The sequence below is a fragment of the Chenopodium quinoa genome, unplaced genomic scaffold, assembly GCF_001683475.1.
Source record: "Chenopodium quinoa cultivar QQ74 unplaced genomic scaffold, ASM168347v1, whole genome shotgun sequence".
Classification (NCBI taxonomy): domain Eukaryota; kingdom Viridiplantae; phylum Streptophyta; class Magnoliopsida; order Caryophyllales; family Amaranthaceae; genus Chenopodium; species Chenopodium quinoa.
Window position 1 is genome coordinate 4,372,385 of NW_018742461.1, and position 18,721 is coordinate 4,391,105.

At 34.5% G+C, this 18,721-nt stretch overlaps 4 protein-coding genes across 6 annotated transcripts; 1 reads left to right on the forward strand and 3 right to left on the reverse strand.

Annotated features, from left to right (window-relative positions):
* Positions 1-1,915: 1,915 nt before the first annotated feature.
* On the forward strand, positions 1,916-2,644 carry LOC110718867 (30S ribosomal protein S31, mitochondrial-like). Its single transcript, XM_021897791.1, has one exon. It carries the CDS (start codon positions 2,161-2,163, stop codon positions 2,440-2,442), a length of 282 nt encoding a protein of 93 aa, XP_021753483.1. The 5' UTR covers positions 1,916-2,160; the 3' UTR covers positions 2,443-2,644.
* A 114-nt stretch (positions 2,645-2,758) lies between these two features.
* Positions 2,759-5,159, reverse strand: LOC110718866. The gene is made up of 2 exons (XM_021897790.1): positions 4,614-5,159; positions 2,759-4,178 (listed from the first exon to the last, which is right to left on the reverse strand). The coding sequence occupies exons 1-2, from the start codon at positions 4,924-4,926 to the stop codon at positions 3,871-3,873; spliced, it is 621 nt and encodes a 206-aa protein (XP_021753482.1). The 5' UTR covers positions 4,927-5,159; the 3' UTR covers positions 2,759-3,870.
* Positions 5,160-6,601: 1,442 nt separating this feature from the next.
* Positions 6,602-9,850, reverse strand: LOC110718869 (NADH dehydrogenase [ubiquinone] 1 beta subcomplex subunit 9-like). Its single transcript, XM_021897792.1, has 6 exons — positions 9,647-9,850; positions 9,483-9,524; positions 9,029-9,110; positions 8,165-8,220; positions 7,110-7,180; positions 6,602-6,911 (listed from the first exon to the last, which is right to left on the reverse strand). Exons 1-5 carry the CDS (start codon positions 9,773-9,775, stop codon positions 7,133-7,135), a joined length of 357 nt encoding a protein of 118 aa, XP_021753484.1. The 5' UTR covers positions 9,776-9,850; the 3' UTR covers positions 6,602-6,911; positions 7,110-7,132.
* A 693-nt stretch (positions 9,851-10,543) lies between these two features.
* Positions 10,544-17,959, reverse strand: LOC110718870 (kinesin-like protein KIN-7F). 3 transcript variants are annotated; one of them, XM_021897794.1, is made up of 15 exons: positions 17,760-17,959; positions 16,966-17,096; positions 16,617-16,849; positions 16,117-16,206; positions 15,922-16,022; positions 15,713-15,826; positions 15,554-15,635; positions 15,404-15,471; positions 15,253-15,318; positions 15,010-15,134; positions 14,212-14,548; positions 13,246-13,350; positions 12,056-12,826; positions 11,465-11,775; positions 10,544-11,226 (listed from the first exon to the last, which is right to left on the reverse strand). In XM_021897794.1, the coding sequence occupies exons 3-15, from the start codon at positions 16,834-16,836 to the stop codon at positions 10,905-10,907; spliced, it is 2,712 nt and encodes a 903-aa protein (XP_021753486.1). In that variant the 5' UTR covers positions 16,837-16,849; positions 16,966-17,096; positions 17,760-17,959; the 3' UTR covers positions 10,544-10,904. The 3 variants fall into 3 exon arrangements, with proteins under 3 accessions (XP_021753486.1, XP_021753485.1, XP_021753488.1); XM_021897793.1 differs by lacking the exon at positions 16,966-17,096; XM_021897796.1 differs by lacking the exons at positions 16,966-17,096; positions 17,760-17,959 and having other exon boundaries at positions 16,117-16,202; positions 16,617-16,710.
* Positions 17,960-18,721: the final 762 nt, after the last annotated feature.

Consider the following 18,721-nt stretch of genomic DNA (forward strand, 5'->3'; position numbering starts at 1 on the left):
GGTGGGATGATCTTGTTTGACCTCATTGGTGTAAAGGAGGATTCTTTTGACTGGACATTGGAACTTCATGATGCTTTGATTAATTGAACCAAATTTTTATTTCATCTTGCTTTAATTTTGTTACAGTACATATTTATGCCATCTGGAGATTTGGGTAAGAACAAAAGAATGAGGTGATAAGTGTTGTTTATCTTATGGGATCACATATGATTTGGACAATTGGATGTCATGAACAACTTGTTGGAATTCATGGTTGATGTAAGGGAGTACGATTTTAGGTTCTACGGAGTATTTGATTATGGTGTTTTGAGTTTAGTGTTTTTTAATTTTTCTAATTAAAAAAAAAAAAAAAAAAAAAAAGTGAAGGCATAATGGTATTACAGCGTACAAAACCAAGCTAGATTCATTTATCATTAGGGATGTAAAGGACAAGACTTATTAACACTTTCAATTAGCTTGTGAGTAAGTAGAGCTTCACAATTTGGACATGATAATTTGTGACTTTCTATGAGTGTGTAATTAATTAATTATTGTCTAGTACGGAGTACTTTGTACTTTGTATCATCAATGCCCAATGATTACAGATAGCTTAGAAAGCTTATATGTTTATTATCTAGCAATTTCCATGAATAATGTGAGAAAAGAACAAAATTTCAAAAATATGCTACATATCAATAAAATTCCCGACGTACCATTCACGTCAGCAAGTGTAATTATTAATTGTTATTTTTTTTTTCCAAACTTAAAACAAAACCGCTAATTGAGAGCTTATTTGACATCGTTTTTTGTTTTCAGTTTTCTGTTTTTTTAAAAACAAAAAACCAAAAACAGAAAACAAGAAAAAGGTGTTTCCACTTTTCTGTTGTCAGTTTTCAAAATTATCATGATATTAATAGGTTTGATTATCTTTTAATTCAATATACGACATGTATCATATGATTTTGAAAAATAAAAAACCAAAAAACAGAAAACTGCAACGATGTCAAACGAACCCTGAATTAGCGGTTTTATGTACTGTAATATTGATTGGCTTGCTCGAGTAAGTGGGTGAAAAACTAAACCGCTAGTTGAATTAGCGGTTTAGTTTAATGAACCGCTAATTCAATTAGCGGTTTCAAGCTTTTTAATTTAAAAAAAAAAATCAGGTTTACAAAAGATGACGTAAACAATACGTAGGGAATTTTATTAAAATATAGTGTATTTATGGAATTTTATTATCTTCTAACATTATCTATGAAAATCTCTCCTTATTATTTATAAAGGTTTTTTCAAAAAAAAAAAAAAAATCAAAATATTATTTTGCAAATAAGCAACATAGGTGGTGGGGTGTGGTAAATACCAAGCCAAATTCTTTGTGGTGTTTTGATAGACAGTTAAAAATATACATAAACTAATTAAAACTTGTACAATTAGTATGTTCTTTTCATCTCACTATATATAGTAGGTCATACTTATTTATACCTTCTATAAGAAATTTGCGCTCTAAATAACATCACTATTCGTACCGTTGATGGTATATGTAAGCACAATTGTTACAATTGAACACGCATTCTTATCATTATGACAATAATACCATACCTTTACAAAAAAAGAAAAAAGAAAAAAAAATTTAAGAATTTTAGAATAATATGATAAAATTGACAATTTAAGAAAGTCAATACAACAAATGGTCGATTTGAGACATCCCAAAATAGAAATACGCTCTATAAAGATAAAATGAAGTAAATTTGATAAAAGATTGAGTTAAGTCGGACTTTGGTTGAAAATTCATACCTAAAAACGCTATATTTTAACATGTCGAGCAAAATTCAAACTTTAGATTAAAAACACATTTTTAGACTGTCTAAACCCGAAATTTATCAAGCCATAGCATTGATTACCATTTTATGATATAGAGTAATTATATTTGCAAATGTTTTTCAATGAAAAGAAAAAAAAAATTCATTGGGTCAATTGGGTGAATGCTAACATGGGCTTAGTTTCAAAACCTTAGGGCAAAATTGAACCCAAATGAAGTTCAAAGCCTCAAATCCAACACAACCGATTTCAATCTTCAATCTTAATTATAAAAAAAAAAAAAAAATATTCAATCAAAATTCCTAAAACCCCAAAATCCGATTGAAAACCCCATTTGTAAATCCCATCAAAAATCGGGCAAAAATGGCGATGAAGCAGTTATGCAGCTCAATTGCGAGAAGAATAATGTCAACCCATCAAATTCCAGCTTCCCCAATTTCTTCATATTCATCAATGGCGTCTTCTTCATCAATACCAGAGGCAATAGTGTGCGGAAGAGGTGACAAGAAGACGAAGAGAGGAAAGAGATTCAAGGGTTCTTATGGTAATTCCAGACCCAAGAAGAAAGATATGATTCAGAGGTTTAAAGACAAACTTGAAGTTCCCAGTAACACTCCTTGGCCTCTTCCTTTCAAAGTTATCTAATTTTGTTATTTTTCATGTTAGTTCAGCTGATATTTGCTGATTATAGATGTTGATTTAATAATATGTTACTATGTTTGAATTTGGGTTGTTGTGAATTTTTTTTATTTTGGATCAATGGTGATGAATTTTTGTGCTTGGTATTTAAAATACAGGTATTTATGTTATGATATGGTAGTTGTTAATGTGAGTTTGTTTGGTTTTATTATTGGGTTTTTGTTTAATTTTGATTGGTATTGTGTGATGCCTGGATTGTTTAGACGATTTTGTAGGGTTTTTGGTAGTATATTGAGCTGAAAACAATATTTCAATCAATTAGTGAAGGGTGCAATAATAGTATGTGAAACTTGGAGAATGAAAGCATAGAGTTATACATAGATTAGGAAGTCTATTGTTTGGTATTGGCTATAAATTATAGAGACTATGTTCGTTCTCAAGAAACACGATTGTGTCTGGTGATTCCGATTCTAGGTGTATATAGATTAATTGGTTGTATTTCAAATGTGGTAGTGGGAGGTGGTATGTATGGTGGAGAAGTGGTTCTTGATGGGAGGAGGTGACGGTGGGTGTTGGGGTGGTTTATGCCTCATAATAGCACTTTCTTTGAACAACCAAGGGAGGTACCTATCACTAATCAACGAATTGAAAGGAGCCTTCATGTGTGAGACGTGCTTTCTGTATAATCTTGTTCAATGCAGTGTGTTAGGTTTCTTATTGTGTATTTATATGTTTACCTGATGGTTTTGTGTAATCTTCACATTTAGAATCTAGTTTTAAGTGTTGTTGGGGGAAAGGTGGCTGTTTTAACTTCTGTTGAATTGGTGAGTCAGTTGCAAACAGAAGATGTGATCAGATATTGAGAGACAATTTTGTAATGCTGCCTAGAAACTTAGAATTTGCTTAGAGGAATCTTATCAGTTCATCTTTAGGAGTATAGCTAGCTTACATATGGAGAAACATACTTGAATACGATAATATCCAGCATACAATGCCATGATTTGGAGAAACTTACAATATAAGAACATTAACTGTATATAATTTAATGGCTTAAAGTCATGCTTCTATCCTAAATTATTTTCATATTAGAATTACTGTATTATCTGTCTAGAGTCAGAACTTGATCAGTTAGTTGTGATCTTGTAGTCAAATGGAACATGCCCAGGAATCGCTCTTCTCAAATGCATTTCTTGTGTTCGTGTCCTGAAATTTTGTTCAAAAAAGGATGCATCACTTGCATGTTCTGTTTCTTCTTCCTCTCCCACCAGTCGAGCCTATTACAAGAGTTGTTGCTTAATCCTGCTTCAGGATTGTAAAGTCTGCACCTTGGCTATCCATATATGGTGAACATAATCGCACCATATAGGGTGTCAGCTTGTTAGCAGCCAGAACAAAAAAAATGTAGTCGGTGGTGTTTCTCTGGTGGTTGCCCTATTACACCAGAAGACTTGCTTCCATGTCTTTGCCTAAGGATAGATCACTTTCAGAGACATCTTGTTGTAATCTTCCTGAGAGATGTAGTGCAGAATCTGCTACTAGAGCAATCCCAATTATGAAGTATATGAAGCCAAAAGCCATGGTAATTACTCCTATCAAGAATGCCAAGTGACTGTACATGACAACCCTTTGCGTTTCTGCTGCTAACCTATACCCATAGTATATTGTCCATGTGAGCATGAACATTGAAATCATGGTGGCTAAAACTTGTATAACGATCTGACAAATGGTCTTCTGCTCCTTTTCTGTTCACGTATTACATATCGTTAGACTGTTATACTGCATCATGCATTCAAGAAAACAGAGCTAATGTGTTCATAAGTATACTCTATGAGATGTAGAGAATAAGAAATTTTGCTTAGGCAGTTAGGCCCTCTATATTACTCCAATATGTTTGTCTTGATTAGCTGTTTCATATAGCAAAAGAAGTCTATTTGCTTAAAAACTTAGGCGACGAATGCTGACAAATCTACCAAAATGCCCTTATGGACTAAACTAGAGTTTGTTATAGGTCAATGAAAGAGAGACAGAGAGACATAATAGAGTTTTTGCCCCAGCTGTATGCCAAACTGTTAGCCAATTAGCGTGATTCTTTTTAACGTTCCTTGTGGCATTGTATATTACCTTGGTTTCTGATTAAGCAATGTTGGATTAAGACTGAAAAATTAAATTGTATTTACCTTGGTTTCTGATTATTTCTCCGTCTTGTTCCTTGTCCGCCCAAGCTACCAAATCCTGAGCTAACTCTGCAACAATGGTCAACCCGACGATGAAATAGATCAAACCAAAAACTACCGTGACAATCCCGAACAAAAGAGCTATGTAGCTTCCCTCAAAACTACCACTTTCATCATCTCTCATTTCAGTTGTCAGTCTATATCCCATATGGACCATCCATACAAGCATGACCAACGGAAGCACAAACCCAATAACCCAAACAGTATCCGTACAACCTCTTCTATCTCCCTTTGCATCATCATCCTCCATTGCCATTATCTTCTGTCGTAACGACACGTAAGAACTTCAGATGATACACAAGAGAGAGATCAGAGGAAGGCTACCGCAACATATGTCGGATTTTCGTCGCTTAAATAGGTTTAACAATTAACAGCCTATGGCTAATGATGATCAAAGATATAAAATCTGAGTTTTGGATGTCATAATCAGCTTTATTCTCCCACTTGGTTGATCGTGTGAAGAAGGTTAATAATTAACACTTAGTAGGAGACATTATAGGCTTGTTAAGAGGAGTAATATGACTTGTTCTCTTTTATATATAAATAAAATAAAATAAATGGGTTGACAAATTCTGTTATATTACAATAAGATTTAATGATCTGGTAGTTAGAGAACCACATAAAATGCAAAAAAATAGGAGAGCGAAAATGGGTTCGTGCCTTCCAAACCCAGAAAATGGAAGTTGCATCTATTTTGACTAATTCTACTTTTAATTTAGGGGGAAATTCCATTAGAAAGTTGGTGGAAGTTGAGTTGAGTATGGAGTAGCACTAAGCCACTAATTACGTTGTCCAATCTTGTATTAACGGGTTACATCACGTTTGATTAAATATAGTAGCTCGCTTTTTTTGCTAATTATGTTATTATTGTTGGATTAATGTGATGCCATTATATAACTGCATCATAGCTATTATCCTAAAGTAAGCACTTGTCAATTATTTACGATGGTTGTAACCTTGTAAAAATCCAGTTTCAAGGATTTCGTTTTAGGTAAAGATTTTATCGAGACAATCGAGCAAGTTTGATACTATTAAGACGAATATAGAAAGGAAGTGCGTAATTGTTTTGGATGTGTTAAATATTACCGTGGACAAATCTTTGTCTTTTTAAATTGTTAAATTAGATTTATTTAAATCTCAATTCTTTTAAGAACAATGTAAATACCAACTCTTTTCTTTTAGGAAGAAATAAAACGTTAAACAAAGCAAATCAAAGGGCAGGCTTTCACTAATTACTGCGAAACCACATATATACTTCTACATTTTGCAACTTTATAAATTGCTTTTATCATATCATCAGTAATGGCTCCAAAAAATATTTGAAAATTGAAATTAGTAAGGTTTAATGTAAATTAGTTAAATTAAAATAAAAAAAAAATTAAAAAAAAATAAATAAATAAAAACTAAAAAAGAAATGCAACGAAGTCTTCCCACTACTCTTTTACGGTTTGGCCCATATGACTATAAATGTATACTTCGTATCTTCCAGTAGACAATGTTAGTCGTGCAACGATGGAAGGGTTTGTTGGGAAGTTAACAAAAGACGTTGACAATATGATTATAATTCACCACATTATAAACCATGGATTTATAATAGTCTCTTGGAAATAACATATGAACCTTTATTATATAATAATTTATTATTGTTATTATTAATAATTTATTAACATAACCTCGCCTAAATGACGTGAGACAACAGGCTTTCGCTTAAGTGGCTTCTTCAGCCCCAAGTCGATTTTGAGCCTGGTGGCAATTGCAGCCGCAAGAATGTAAGATGGTTCTCACCAGCTATATTGTGAACTTTACAAGGTCATTCCCCATTTTCTTATCAACGACAAGTTATTGGCTCAATGCTCAAGTCCAACACAGTAACGGCTTCCTAGCAGTCAATCTGAAACAGATCTAATGCAAAAATGATGTTCCAAGGGCGATTAAGAGAGTATTCCCTGTGATCTTTCTTCATTGTTAAGAGTGATACAATCTTGAATCACAATAACAGAGGCCATTGAATCATGCCTTAACAAAAGGAGAAAATTTATTCATGATGGTAAATTATTAACATCTTTCAGAGATTAACAATTCATGTGCACAAATTTTTCAAACAGTTTACATGAAGTGCGAGAACCTAAGTAAATTTCAAAACGGGAAACTGAACATCTCAAAATGTTTGAAGCGTAATTAAATGCAAACAGGAGATGACTCTTCATCATTATCTTCCCACCACAGGCAGAATAATCTCATCTGCATCAACCAGTCAGGAAACACATAAGACTAACAATCACTGAATGAGCACAATCCAAAGTCAGATTAAAATGCTAATAAACTAATCACTTCTTTACTTTCCTCAATAAGTTTAGCCAACCAGCTCAGAAGCAAATTTTTCCACTAAAAAGGGGTTAAAATAACTAAGGAGAAAGAAAGAAATAGGGCACTGCCAACCTTACTGCATCAAGGATATGCAGCTACTTTAGCTCGGCCTCTTCTTGGCCATAGTTGTAAATAATCTCAATCTGCAATAGACAGAGTTTAAGAAACAGGCAAGGTAGAGAGAAATCAGAAATCAAATGTACCAATTGAATCAACCTTAATAAATTCAAGATGTTTACAAACAAGAGAGCAGAAAGAAAGAAATTGAGAAATCCAAATAATCAACTAATCTCAAGCAACTAACTTATATCAGAACTAAGCTTAGAAAAGTGGAGAATATCATTGAGTTGCCAAAGCTGACAGCAGTCATCAAAATACGTAGTATATTCATTTCAACATATATTACTCATGAGTCATGGCAACTATTCAACAGATGCTATTGAATAAAATAGAAACAAAGACCAGCACCACAAAGCCCAAAGCAACTCTGCGATTTTCTCTCCAAAAGGGGGACAAAAGAAACCAAGAAAAAGAATCCTCCCTCTCTTAGTAAGGAGGAGTTGTTTTATCAAATCAATAAACTGAAGAGAAATACACCCTAACACTTGAACACACGTGCACAACCAACAGCCCGCAAATGGAAACAGGGGACATTGTACCAATGTGAAAATGACACCTAAATCATGCCACAAATATAAATCAAAAATAGAATTATGTCCATGGCTAGTGATTGCAAAATGCAAGAGTCCTCTAAGGGGTTTTCTTTTCCTAAAATGCTTAAAAAGAGGCATTTATTAACCAAAATAATAACAGTACATTTTGTTAAAAATTAACCAAAGGAGCTTGATAAGTAGATGCTTGATGGTAGTAAATACTTCGTATTAATTAACATATGAAGACAGCAAGATTGGAAACTTACAAAAAGTCATGTTTACACAAGCCATCATTGATACAAAAATAAAATGTTAGCAATGAAAAAACAGAGCATTTATCTCATTCTGTTTCATTTGGGTAAAAAAAATAGCAATATGATGTCAAGAATCAGAAAAGAGTTCTGGGATAAAGCAGAATAGTTGTGCCAAAGAAAGAATAAAACATTTTCCAACCAGTTAAAGAACAGCACATACCCCTTTAGGTGGCTCTGGGTTTCTGCAGAACTTTGAACCGCCAGGAGCCCATGGAACTGCAGAGGAGTTGAAAAGGCATGAGTTACAGTATCCATTACCAACAAGTTACAACACTATAAGATACAAAGAGCAATAAGACTTCATTTAACTTATTCAAAAAGTAGGGTGTTGGCATAATTCTAAATTGCAATTCGAAAATTCTCGGCATTGACCCATTTTGTTTAGCACATTGCAGATTACAGAAAGGTTCACTCCTAGACTCCACACCAGGCATTAGAGTGAAACAGGTGAAATTGGAGAGCAATAGAAAAATACATGAAGAAACTCTGTTGATAACTTGATACATTTGGTTCAATTGGATAAGGATCATAATACATGTAAGCATTAAGGTTCAGATGTAACCTACATTGTGGAATGCTACAAGCTACAAGAATTTTCTCCCATCAACAACGTAGAAAGATTTTTCAAGAAGTCACTAATCTAACCAGCCAAGCTTTCAAATATAGTTGCAGACTTGCAGTTAGGGCAGTCTGTTAAACATTTAAAAGATGTCTTATACAATAACCAACCCGCTCAGCCAATCTAAAAAAACAAAGAAAAATGAAGATCAAAGGTTTCTTTTATCCTCTTCTTCTAACTTCCTATTTTAAACATACATTAAGCTACACCAACATACCATCTTCCTACAATACACTGCATTAACAAAGGTTCCAAAGTTAAAAGCTGGTTTCTAAAACACTTCAATGAAACATCACACTATACATAGAACTTACACAGTTACACGTCAGCCAATCAATGGATGAAAAACACTAACAGTTACATGTATCAAAACAGTAACAAACCATGGGTTATGCCATTGCTTACCGATATAAGGATCAGGGTGTCGCCACTTATTGTATTCAGATTCACCAACTGCAATCATTCTGTCAATTGTATCAAGGTCTTCCTATAACACCATGAAAAACACTCAGTAAGAATCACACAAAGTTGAATCAATCAACAATTGCATAACCTGTTAGCTATCGAACATTATAACACAATCACACTTCCCTATACAGATACACTACAACTAACATCAACAGTACCAACTTCATATACAAAAGCATCCAAATTTCTTGATTATCGAATACACAAAAGCACTCAAATTTCGATCGAAAGACTGTCCATTGTCAATGTCATCACTTATACACTCTAATTCAGCTAATAATCCAATACATTATGTATTAATTTGAACAATTGGTACCCATAAAACTTAACTAATGAAAAAACATTAATTCCTAATTTCTACATTGTATCAAAAAGAGAAGGAAAAAAATACCAGATTTTTGTTAGCCTCGAACTTTTTCCGAAGCTCATCAGCCTGCAAAACAAAAAGATCAAAAGAAAGCAAGATTAAAAACAAGGGATCAGATCAAAACCCTAGAAATGAATTGGGGAAATGGGGATGAAATTAGGGTTTGAGATGGGGAAAAATGAGATTACATCTTCATAGAAAAGATGACGATGAACGGCCCAATTGAGGGTATCTCGGAGAGCACGGCGGTAAAGAAGGCGGACCTTCTGTTTCTGAGCGGCTCTTCTGGCAAAGAACGATGCCGTCGACAAGCTCATATTCTCTCTCCTTTGTATTTCTTTCAACTTTCCTCTCTCTCTTCTTTACTTGTTTCTAGAGAAAATTTGCATTTGCTACAACAATGGGGTGAGTTTACACTCCCTACGACGTCGTTCGGAGTTTTTTTTTTTTTTTTTTTTTTTTTTTTGGCATAACGACAGTTGGTGATAAAAGGCAAATGATGTAGACATGTAAGGTGTACCAAGTAAAGATATATGGAGTAGACACATATGTAATAATATGCGACATAGGCTGATTAATGTTGAATTGTGAATGTCAACTAGTTTAGTTGGTTAAAGTATTGAGGCTTTTGAATCAAATCATCCTATTTACAACACTACAGACTCTTGACACCAATTCACATTCCAAAGCAAGGACCAATTACTTGAAATTCTTAAGGCTTTGGTTTGGCCAATTTAAAGACTTCTCCATCATCTTTACACATGATCTACCTATATAAAATTCTTCAAAAAAATATCTACCTACATACTATAGGTGAATGGATCGTGAAAAATGAAAATGGTGAGCAAGACTAGGATTGATAAGACTCAAAAATCTTGGTCTAGTGACTTGCAGGTACACAACCCTCGGATACCTTTAACATTTGGACCTTGGCCGCTATAAAAATTGACAAGAGCCTAATTCAAGAAATACAAGATTATCAAGGTGGATCTACAACACATTTAGTGTCAAAATAAGCCAATACATGTTGATCAATAGAGATATCAAGTGGCATACTCTTTATATTAGGTTAGGAGAACATGAGATATTCAAACAACCGTTGTATATTGTGAAATACAATCCTCCAAGCCATAAGTATTATAATTTGTACATGTAAAAGATGTCACACCAACTTCGAAGCAAAATAATAAGCAACTAAAACAACTTTCCCATTCATCAACCCTCAGTTAGATACAATCACCAGCAGGAAGCAGCACAAAACCAAAAACCAACATACACCTCCTAACCTGAGCTTACAAGAATCACAGAAACAATTTTCTGTTCACCTACAAACGTGGAAAGAATGGGCAACACTGTAATCAAATCGAACGATATCTGTGGCTAACTTCGACTATATATAGATAGATCCTATTACCTACACACTAACACAAGTCATACACTAAATACTCATACAAGGGATGTCTTGCTGTTCATCCAACCATATGATCTCCTCCTCAAGATTGGAGGTGAGAAGCTAAGCCCAAACATCCCTTTGAACGCCCGTCCTTGTTCTGAGAACTTGACTAGTTTGGCGATGATTGCTGCACTCTCCACGATATGGTCCATGTCTTCTGTCTCTGTCCATAACCGAGATACAAGCTGTGCTCGTCTACGCTTTGAATCTGGCTTGATACCCCACTTTGTGTAGAGTCTCTTCCTCTCCTCACTTGAGAACCTTCTGTTGATCAGCTTGCTCAGCGTCTCCCTTTCTTTTCGAAGTGCCTTCTCACTGTTTCACCGCCAAACACATTTTACTGGTTATGTTGTTCAGCTAAAGCACTATATTTTTAGCAGAATGTAATAACAAAATTTGTGTAAATACGCCATAACATCCTACAAAACCTTTAATAAAGAACAAAAACAAATAAAGAACAAAAAAAAAAAAAAAAAAAAAAAAAAAAAAAAAAAAAAAAAAAACTGTGTAGGCAATCATTCACAAGTAATTGGAGGATGGAAGAAGAGTGAACCTTGAAATCAATTTCAGTGCATGTCCACCATCTACCGAACGATTAACATGGGATAATGTATCCTTGAGGAAAGTGAGCCTCCTTAACTCTACCTCCAGATAAATGGAATCCGTAGGGTCGCCTTTAAAAAGAAGGAAGAAGTAGGTCCTGTGAACCAATGAAACATTGCATATTTGCCAAAGTTCAACAATAGCTTTCTGAAGCTTTTCAAATTGCAAATTCCAATCCAATGCAGTGTCTTCTAAATCTTCTCCATCAATCATGGGATCTAATCCTACGTCTCTCAATGACTTTCTCAATTCAGGAGGTCCCTAATCATATCAACAAAATAACACGTAATTATAAATCTCACCAAAATTTGCCGGGAATAATCATCTAGAGGACTAATTTAGCAAACTTGACAGTAGTTTTGATGTAATCATCCAGCACCATTCAAAAATAATATCTTAAAATAATTGGCAGGATTAGAAAAATTCTTAACAAAAAAAATTGAAAATATCAGAAAAAACTGCAGAGTAGATGACTAAATGCTGAGATCTATTTATTTTACCAGAGCTACAATACTACAACTGAGAATAGCAGTATGCTAACCTGGCCGTCTCCAAGTTGCTTCTCATATTGAAGCTTAGCATCCTTGAGGCCAGCAACAAAAGTCTGGACACTTGTTATCTCCTCATCAGCACCATTGTTCCCACTCAGTGATCTTACATCGTCAACAACTTCTGTTCCAACAGATGACTGAGAGGCATTACGTGACAACTTTTCAGAGTTACCACCGTAATCTAGTACAGCAAACTTTTTAAATTCTCCAGGTCTGCCGCTGTAGTCCATCTCCACATCACTAGGAGGGGTTCTCTCCGAATATTCTTCCTTACTAGAGGGATAAGATTGGCCGCCATTTGTATAACTTCCCTTAGAGCCCCGAACCTTGTTGAAATTCATACTCCTGGAACTTGATGCATCGGCAGAATCATCCCACACGGATGGATTTTCAGGTTGAGGACTAACAAGGGAATCAATTGACCTTTGCACTTCCTGGATCCTTTGTTCCAATGAACCATACAAATAACCATTTTGATGGGAGCTTCTGCCATTGCTGCCATGCCCATTATCAAACGTAGTTGAAGCTTCAGATCCTTCTGTCTCAATACATCGGACTTCTCTACACTGGTCATCACCCATCTCAGATGTATAATCTTCATGCTCTAATGCCCGTGAAGATGGATCCTCAATATAACTTTCACCGTCTTCATCTTGGACACCATCCACACGATGATGACCGTTCACACTTGAGTCTGAAATAGAACCTTCATCTTCCCATTTGTTCGGTACTTTCCACTTTGCATGGGGTTTATGCCGTTGCTGATGGAAGTAAACAGAGACAATCAGAAATCAAAGCAGCAATTTTCAGGGTTGTTTACTTTTAATGACTGGAGTTCTGTTACTAATTCACAGATATAGAAGCATGCTCAACTTGCAACAAGTTTATTGAACAATTTAAATACTTTTTTTGTTCTTTAAAGTGCAAACGATTTAACTTTAGCACAATTTACATATTCCACTATGACATTCTTTAATGAATTACTCTATATACTTTACGAAAAATATAGTTACGTACTTACGTAATGTGTTAGGTTCATCTCAAACAATTTGCAATTTTACAAAAAGTTTAACTCTTACTTATTGATAATTAGAGATATAAGTGATTGAAATTACGCATTGACACATGTGAAAAGATAACCATTGCAACTAAAAAATTGGAGGTAGTATTGTCTAGTTACCTGTTTATTAGATGATTGATCATTTCCAATTATTTGCAATAGATCCTCAACTCGAGATTGAGCAAGATCTCTTTGTTTTGTCAGTTCTCTAATCTCCTTCTCCATCTGTATAAAAAATAATAATAAATAATAAATAAAAGAAGAAAAAAAAGACATTTTAGCATTCAGTGCATCTGGCTCATCACTCCACGTTCTAGTGAGGTAGTTGTATATATAATTAGAATTTATCAGGATGCTTAACGTGCTTATATAACGCGATAATAATAATTCAATAGTTAGAAAAAAAATTGGTAGATAAACAATGGATAGAATATAAACCAAAACCAAAGGTGATAAATCGATGAATATGTTCAGGCAACTGTATAAGAATGTGCATCATACTGATCATTATAATAGTATAATATATTCTGATCCTAACCAAGAACGATAGTTGCTCCTGTGACACATATTACTTCCAGGCAGACTAAATTCAGCCTTCATCACCTCCATTCTCACATGCTGCAGAGCTTATAAAGACTAAAGATCAATAGCTAATCTGGTCCAGATTGCAGTGCCAAAAAGAGAAATTTTCAAAGGACATTCGTTCATCATTAAGCATACGACATTTCTCCCTATTTATCAATCTATATAGGGACATCTCAGAAATCCAATTAAGAAAATACTATACCAATTAGGAAAGGTGACAACTTTATCCAAATAGCCCAAACAAGTTGTAGCTATTATTTCAGACGGATGGAGTAAATATTTAGCAAACATGTATAAGTACTCAACTACTCACTATTTTGGGCAACAAAAACATAATCTCCCTAGAAGTCTCTCTAACTGAACAAAACAAACCCGTTAACTGCCCAAACAGATGGCTTTACCAATCAACTGAACCATGGTCATACCCAAGTCTGTTAAATACAGTTATACAGATAGCATGCTCAACCACCATCTTAGAAGAGCTCAGAACGAAAACAATACCTTCTCAAGTTGAAGATCTTTCTTTCTGATTGTCACTGAACAATTACAAGATGATGATGTGGGGGCTGGACTCCTTAGCTCACTTTCCAGTCTGGCCAGTTCTTTCTGCAAGTGTTTGACCAAGGCTTTGTCTGACATGACAACATTCACCTGTGCATTTGTTGTCACCTGTTTAGCACAACTAGCAAACAACAAAGTGTTCCTTGACTGCTCCACATGGCTACGTGCAGGGCTCAGAGTGCAGATGATGGTAGTTCTAGCATTGCCTCCCAAGCAGGGTTGCAGGATGCGAGTCAGTTTAGAGTCCCTATAATTGATGTGTCCTTGTCTTCCCTTGCTGCAGCAACAAAGAGTATAGATTGATAAGATGTCAATGGAGACGCTACCCAACGATCACTAATGTAGTAATGTTTCAACATTTGATCATCAAGTAACACAAGGAAATGAGAGATTGGATAAGAAATCTATGAGTATAAAAATTTAGTAAGAATTTCTGAGCTTTTGCTGAATATTTTCTAGTTTTACATTTATCAAGGTTGCTGAGAACTTAACTATAGGCAACAAAAGAGTTAGCAATACCCCCATTACCACAAATTAGTCATCAATCATTGTATTCGGTGAAAATACTACTAACATACGGAGTATCATTATGACAAGCAGGCAAGCAGACAAGTTAAACACTAAACATCACAGTAAAGAAGCACCGCTAAAACATAGTTTATCTTAGTAGCAATATGTCAGAACTCAGAAGGCGTTTCAAGAAAAAGAAAATTAGAGAATTGGAATTCAGGAAGAAACCTTAGCTTGCGGATAACATTCCCTAGTGTTAGCAGACTCCGGTTTATGTGGCAACCTTCTTTTAATCGTGTCCCCGCTGACATTGCCTGAGATGCACGTTCACTTCCAGCCAGATCAATAAAAAACTGCAGATGAGCACCGACAACCTCAAAGTGAACATTTAAACAATTTGAAGAAAATATGCAGCAAGTTAAACATTTAATCAAAATGGAGCAAGAGATACTTAAGTCCTGAGTTGCTTACCACACTAGCTGAAAGGGTACTTGAGTTTCCCTTGCCTATGAACTCACGAGCAGAACTCTCAATAGTCTGCATGTATCAACAAGCGCATTAAGAGATGGATACACATCATACAAAATAAAGTTCAATAAAAACATCAAAGGAAAAATTATACCAGTTTGAGAATTTGATGTGACCTTGAGCTTTGTTCATTCAAGGAGGTCTCTCCTACTTTCCTTTGAGCTGCAATGTCATGATAAAACTGAATAAACAAGAACATAAAATCAGAGAAAATATATCCATATTACTAGTCATTGTGTTTTACCTTCACAAATTGACAGAAGCTTCCTTAAATGGCTCCAATCATTCAATTTTTCCTCAGTCAGCTTTTCCACAATGGTTCCTTTCTGAAAAAACGCAAACATATCAGTAAATTTGCAATCCCACAATACACTCATTCAAGCTTCAAAAGAATTATATTTACCTCGGGATCATCCATTAGCCTCAAAGGAGTATTGTCCGAATTGAGAAGGTCCCTCACATTTTCATTGTAGATCTCCATGGCAGAGAACTTGAGAGCAAATGCTCGTTCTTCATGCTGAAGGACCACAGAAGCTCATCTTAATAACATTACATTCGACTTAGTTATCCAAAGTTCTACGATAGAAAGAAAGTACTCCAAGTTTCCATTACCCTTTGCATATAGTCATATATATCAGCAACAGTATACTCGGTAATTGCATTCATGGTGTATGTTTTTCCACTGCTTGTTTGTCCATAAGCAAAAATGCTGGCTGATGAGCAAAAAGGTTTTCAATAAATACGTCACACATTGTATCTTCTGAATGTATACCTAGTGTAGGTAAATATACACATATATTTACTTACAATTAATCCCACTAACAACAGAAAGAGCAATTTCCTTTGTTCCTTCCTCATACACCTGCTTGGACGAGCAATCACCAGAATATACCCTGTCTACCAAACAAGACAAAGATAAACCAAAATTAATAATAAACATACAAGAATTTACATTTCGTTTGAGCACAAGCACATACTTACAAACAAAAATCACCCTCCAAAATCATTAAAAATTTCACTCAATCACAACCTCACGGGTTCTTCACTTAACAGCCATTATAATTACAATGCAGTCACTTGTCCAACAATATTGCAACTTATAATGTCAAAGTTCAAGAAATGCATGAGCAAAATATCATAATCATACATTAGACATGTTATAATTTTTACTCATCTACAAATTATATCCATCACAAATTCACAATATCCTTGCAATCCTATACCTCACAAAGGACATAAACACGAGCATCATGCATCAACATAAGATCACGATGTTTAAATGATCTACTAGTTAAAATTTGCCTTACCAAATGAATAAACCGTGGGAAGTCCAGAGCGTTCTTGAAGACTATTTCTATACAAAATGGTACTATCATTAATACATTCCCAATCAGCTACTTCGTTCTTGGAAACCTCCTTGTCATTCAAGGGCCTTAACCTCACCAACACCAAGATCTTCTCCTCTCGGCCCGCCCCTCCAGTCATCTTGTCCGAATTCTTCGACCCCTCGTCCACAATAGCCCCCATTCAACACCCAAAGCTGAAGAATGTATCCATAATACGACAATCAGCAACACTCATAACAACACAACTTATGCAAAAAACACCCTAAAATAGGAAATAATCACAACATTTACAACAAAATTAACAACTCACTTTAGTAACCTTAGATTCTCCAAAAATCAACAAAGTCAGTTAATTGCTCACAAAAAAAGCATTGTCATCATTAAAATTTGGTGTATCAACAGCTCATACAAGCAAATGAAGTACCTTTTTTACCTTATTCTCTGCAAAAATAACACCCAAAAAACAAAAGGAAAAAAAAAAAGAGAGAGAGAGAGAGAGAGAGAAAAGGAAACTAATTATAGCAATTTTCTCACTTTTCTGAACTGGGTTTAATTAAATTAACTGGAAAAAAAAACAACAAAATTAAACAATTAAGATTTATGAGACAGAAAAACACGGGGGTTTAGAGGTTATAATCATGGGATTAGGTTGATAATCATAAATCAAAAACTAATCAAACTTTGCTTGATCTTTCCTTTTAAGTTTCCAAAAAAGAAAAAAATAAATAAATATCCCAGCAATCTTAATAATAAAGCTTCTCTCTTTACTCTAAAGCAACCCACCCAAGCTTTCTCTCTCTTAAAATTCAGTGATTTTTTTCTGAAACTTCTTCTACATTGAACAACCTTAAATTTTTCTAAGATTTTTTTATATTTTTACCGTTTTAAAAATTTGAAAAGTCAATGAAACAGCCCTTAATAATCTTAAAATTAACGAAATTTTGAGATTAAAATCAAGATTACACAGAATATGAAATCAAGATCGAAACTTTATGCATTAAATTAGCAATTAAGAAGTAATTAATTTCAAAATTAAAACAATAATGCCGTTGCTTTTATTGACAGTTGAAGAATTATAGAAGAGTTAAGTCTAAGATAGTGTACCTCATTAAAGGGGAAAAAATTCGGAAAAATCCCAAAAAAAAATATTGGATCCTCCGAAAAACTTGATTTCTGTGTTCTTATTTTTATTTTTGGATAAATTTTTTGTCACCTCATTTTGATTTCTCTCTCCTCTCCTCTCCTCTCCTCTCCTCACTCTCTCTCTAAAACGCTCAGTTTGAAAATACAAATTCGCGAAATTTCTTAATAAAACTCTGAATTGCCGGCCTAAAAAGCAGAAATAAACAGAAAAGGGTATTTTCGGAAACATGGTGTGAAAACTAACCACCAAAACACAACATTGACTGTTACATGAGTGGTAGTTTTACTTTTACCTTCTCGTTTTCCTTTAGAAATTACAACAATTTAAAATGGGAAATTACTTAATATTTTGATGATTTAGGAATGTGCAACAAAATCATGCTTCACAGTGTTAAAATTTATTCAGATATAAGCGTGCGCGGCTAGATATGTCATGTGACCGTTTGTAAAAAAACAAAATAGACCTTATAACATTGACCGGAAAATCCTGTAACACTGACAAAGTAATCTTTATACTCCGTAATACTAACCGAATATCCCCATAATACGAATGAAGTAACTTTATGATTATTGATGACTGGCCACATTAACCACATAGAAGAATTTGTGATTAAGCAATACGGAGTACACAAAATTGTCATTGGTGTAAAAGCCTAGACTCCGGGAGTTCATTAGTAAAATAATATTATTTGGAAATTGGAATCAATATAAAAATTTATGATAATGTTTTACAGTACTTTACCAAAAAAAGTGAGAAATACCCATTTTGCCCCTACTTTGTGGTACCAAGAAAGTGAGAAAACTATCACGTGGCGGGATAAAGGTGGGGGCATATATGGTGTAACGCTGTTGAAAGTGGTCTATTTACACTTTGGTTAGTTTTTACTGTGTTAACCGTCAGATTAAATTTTTAATCCATAAGA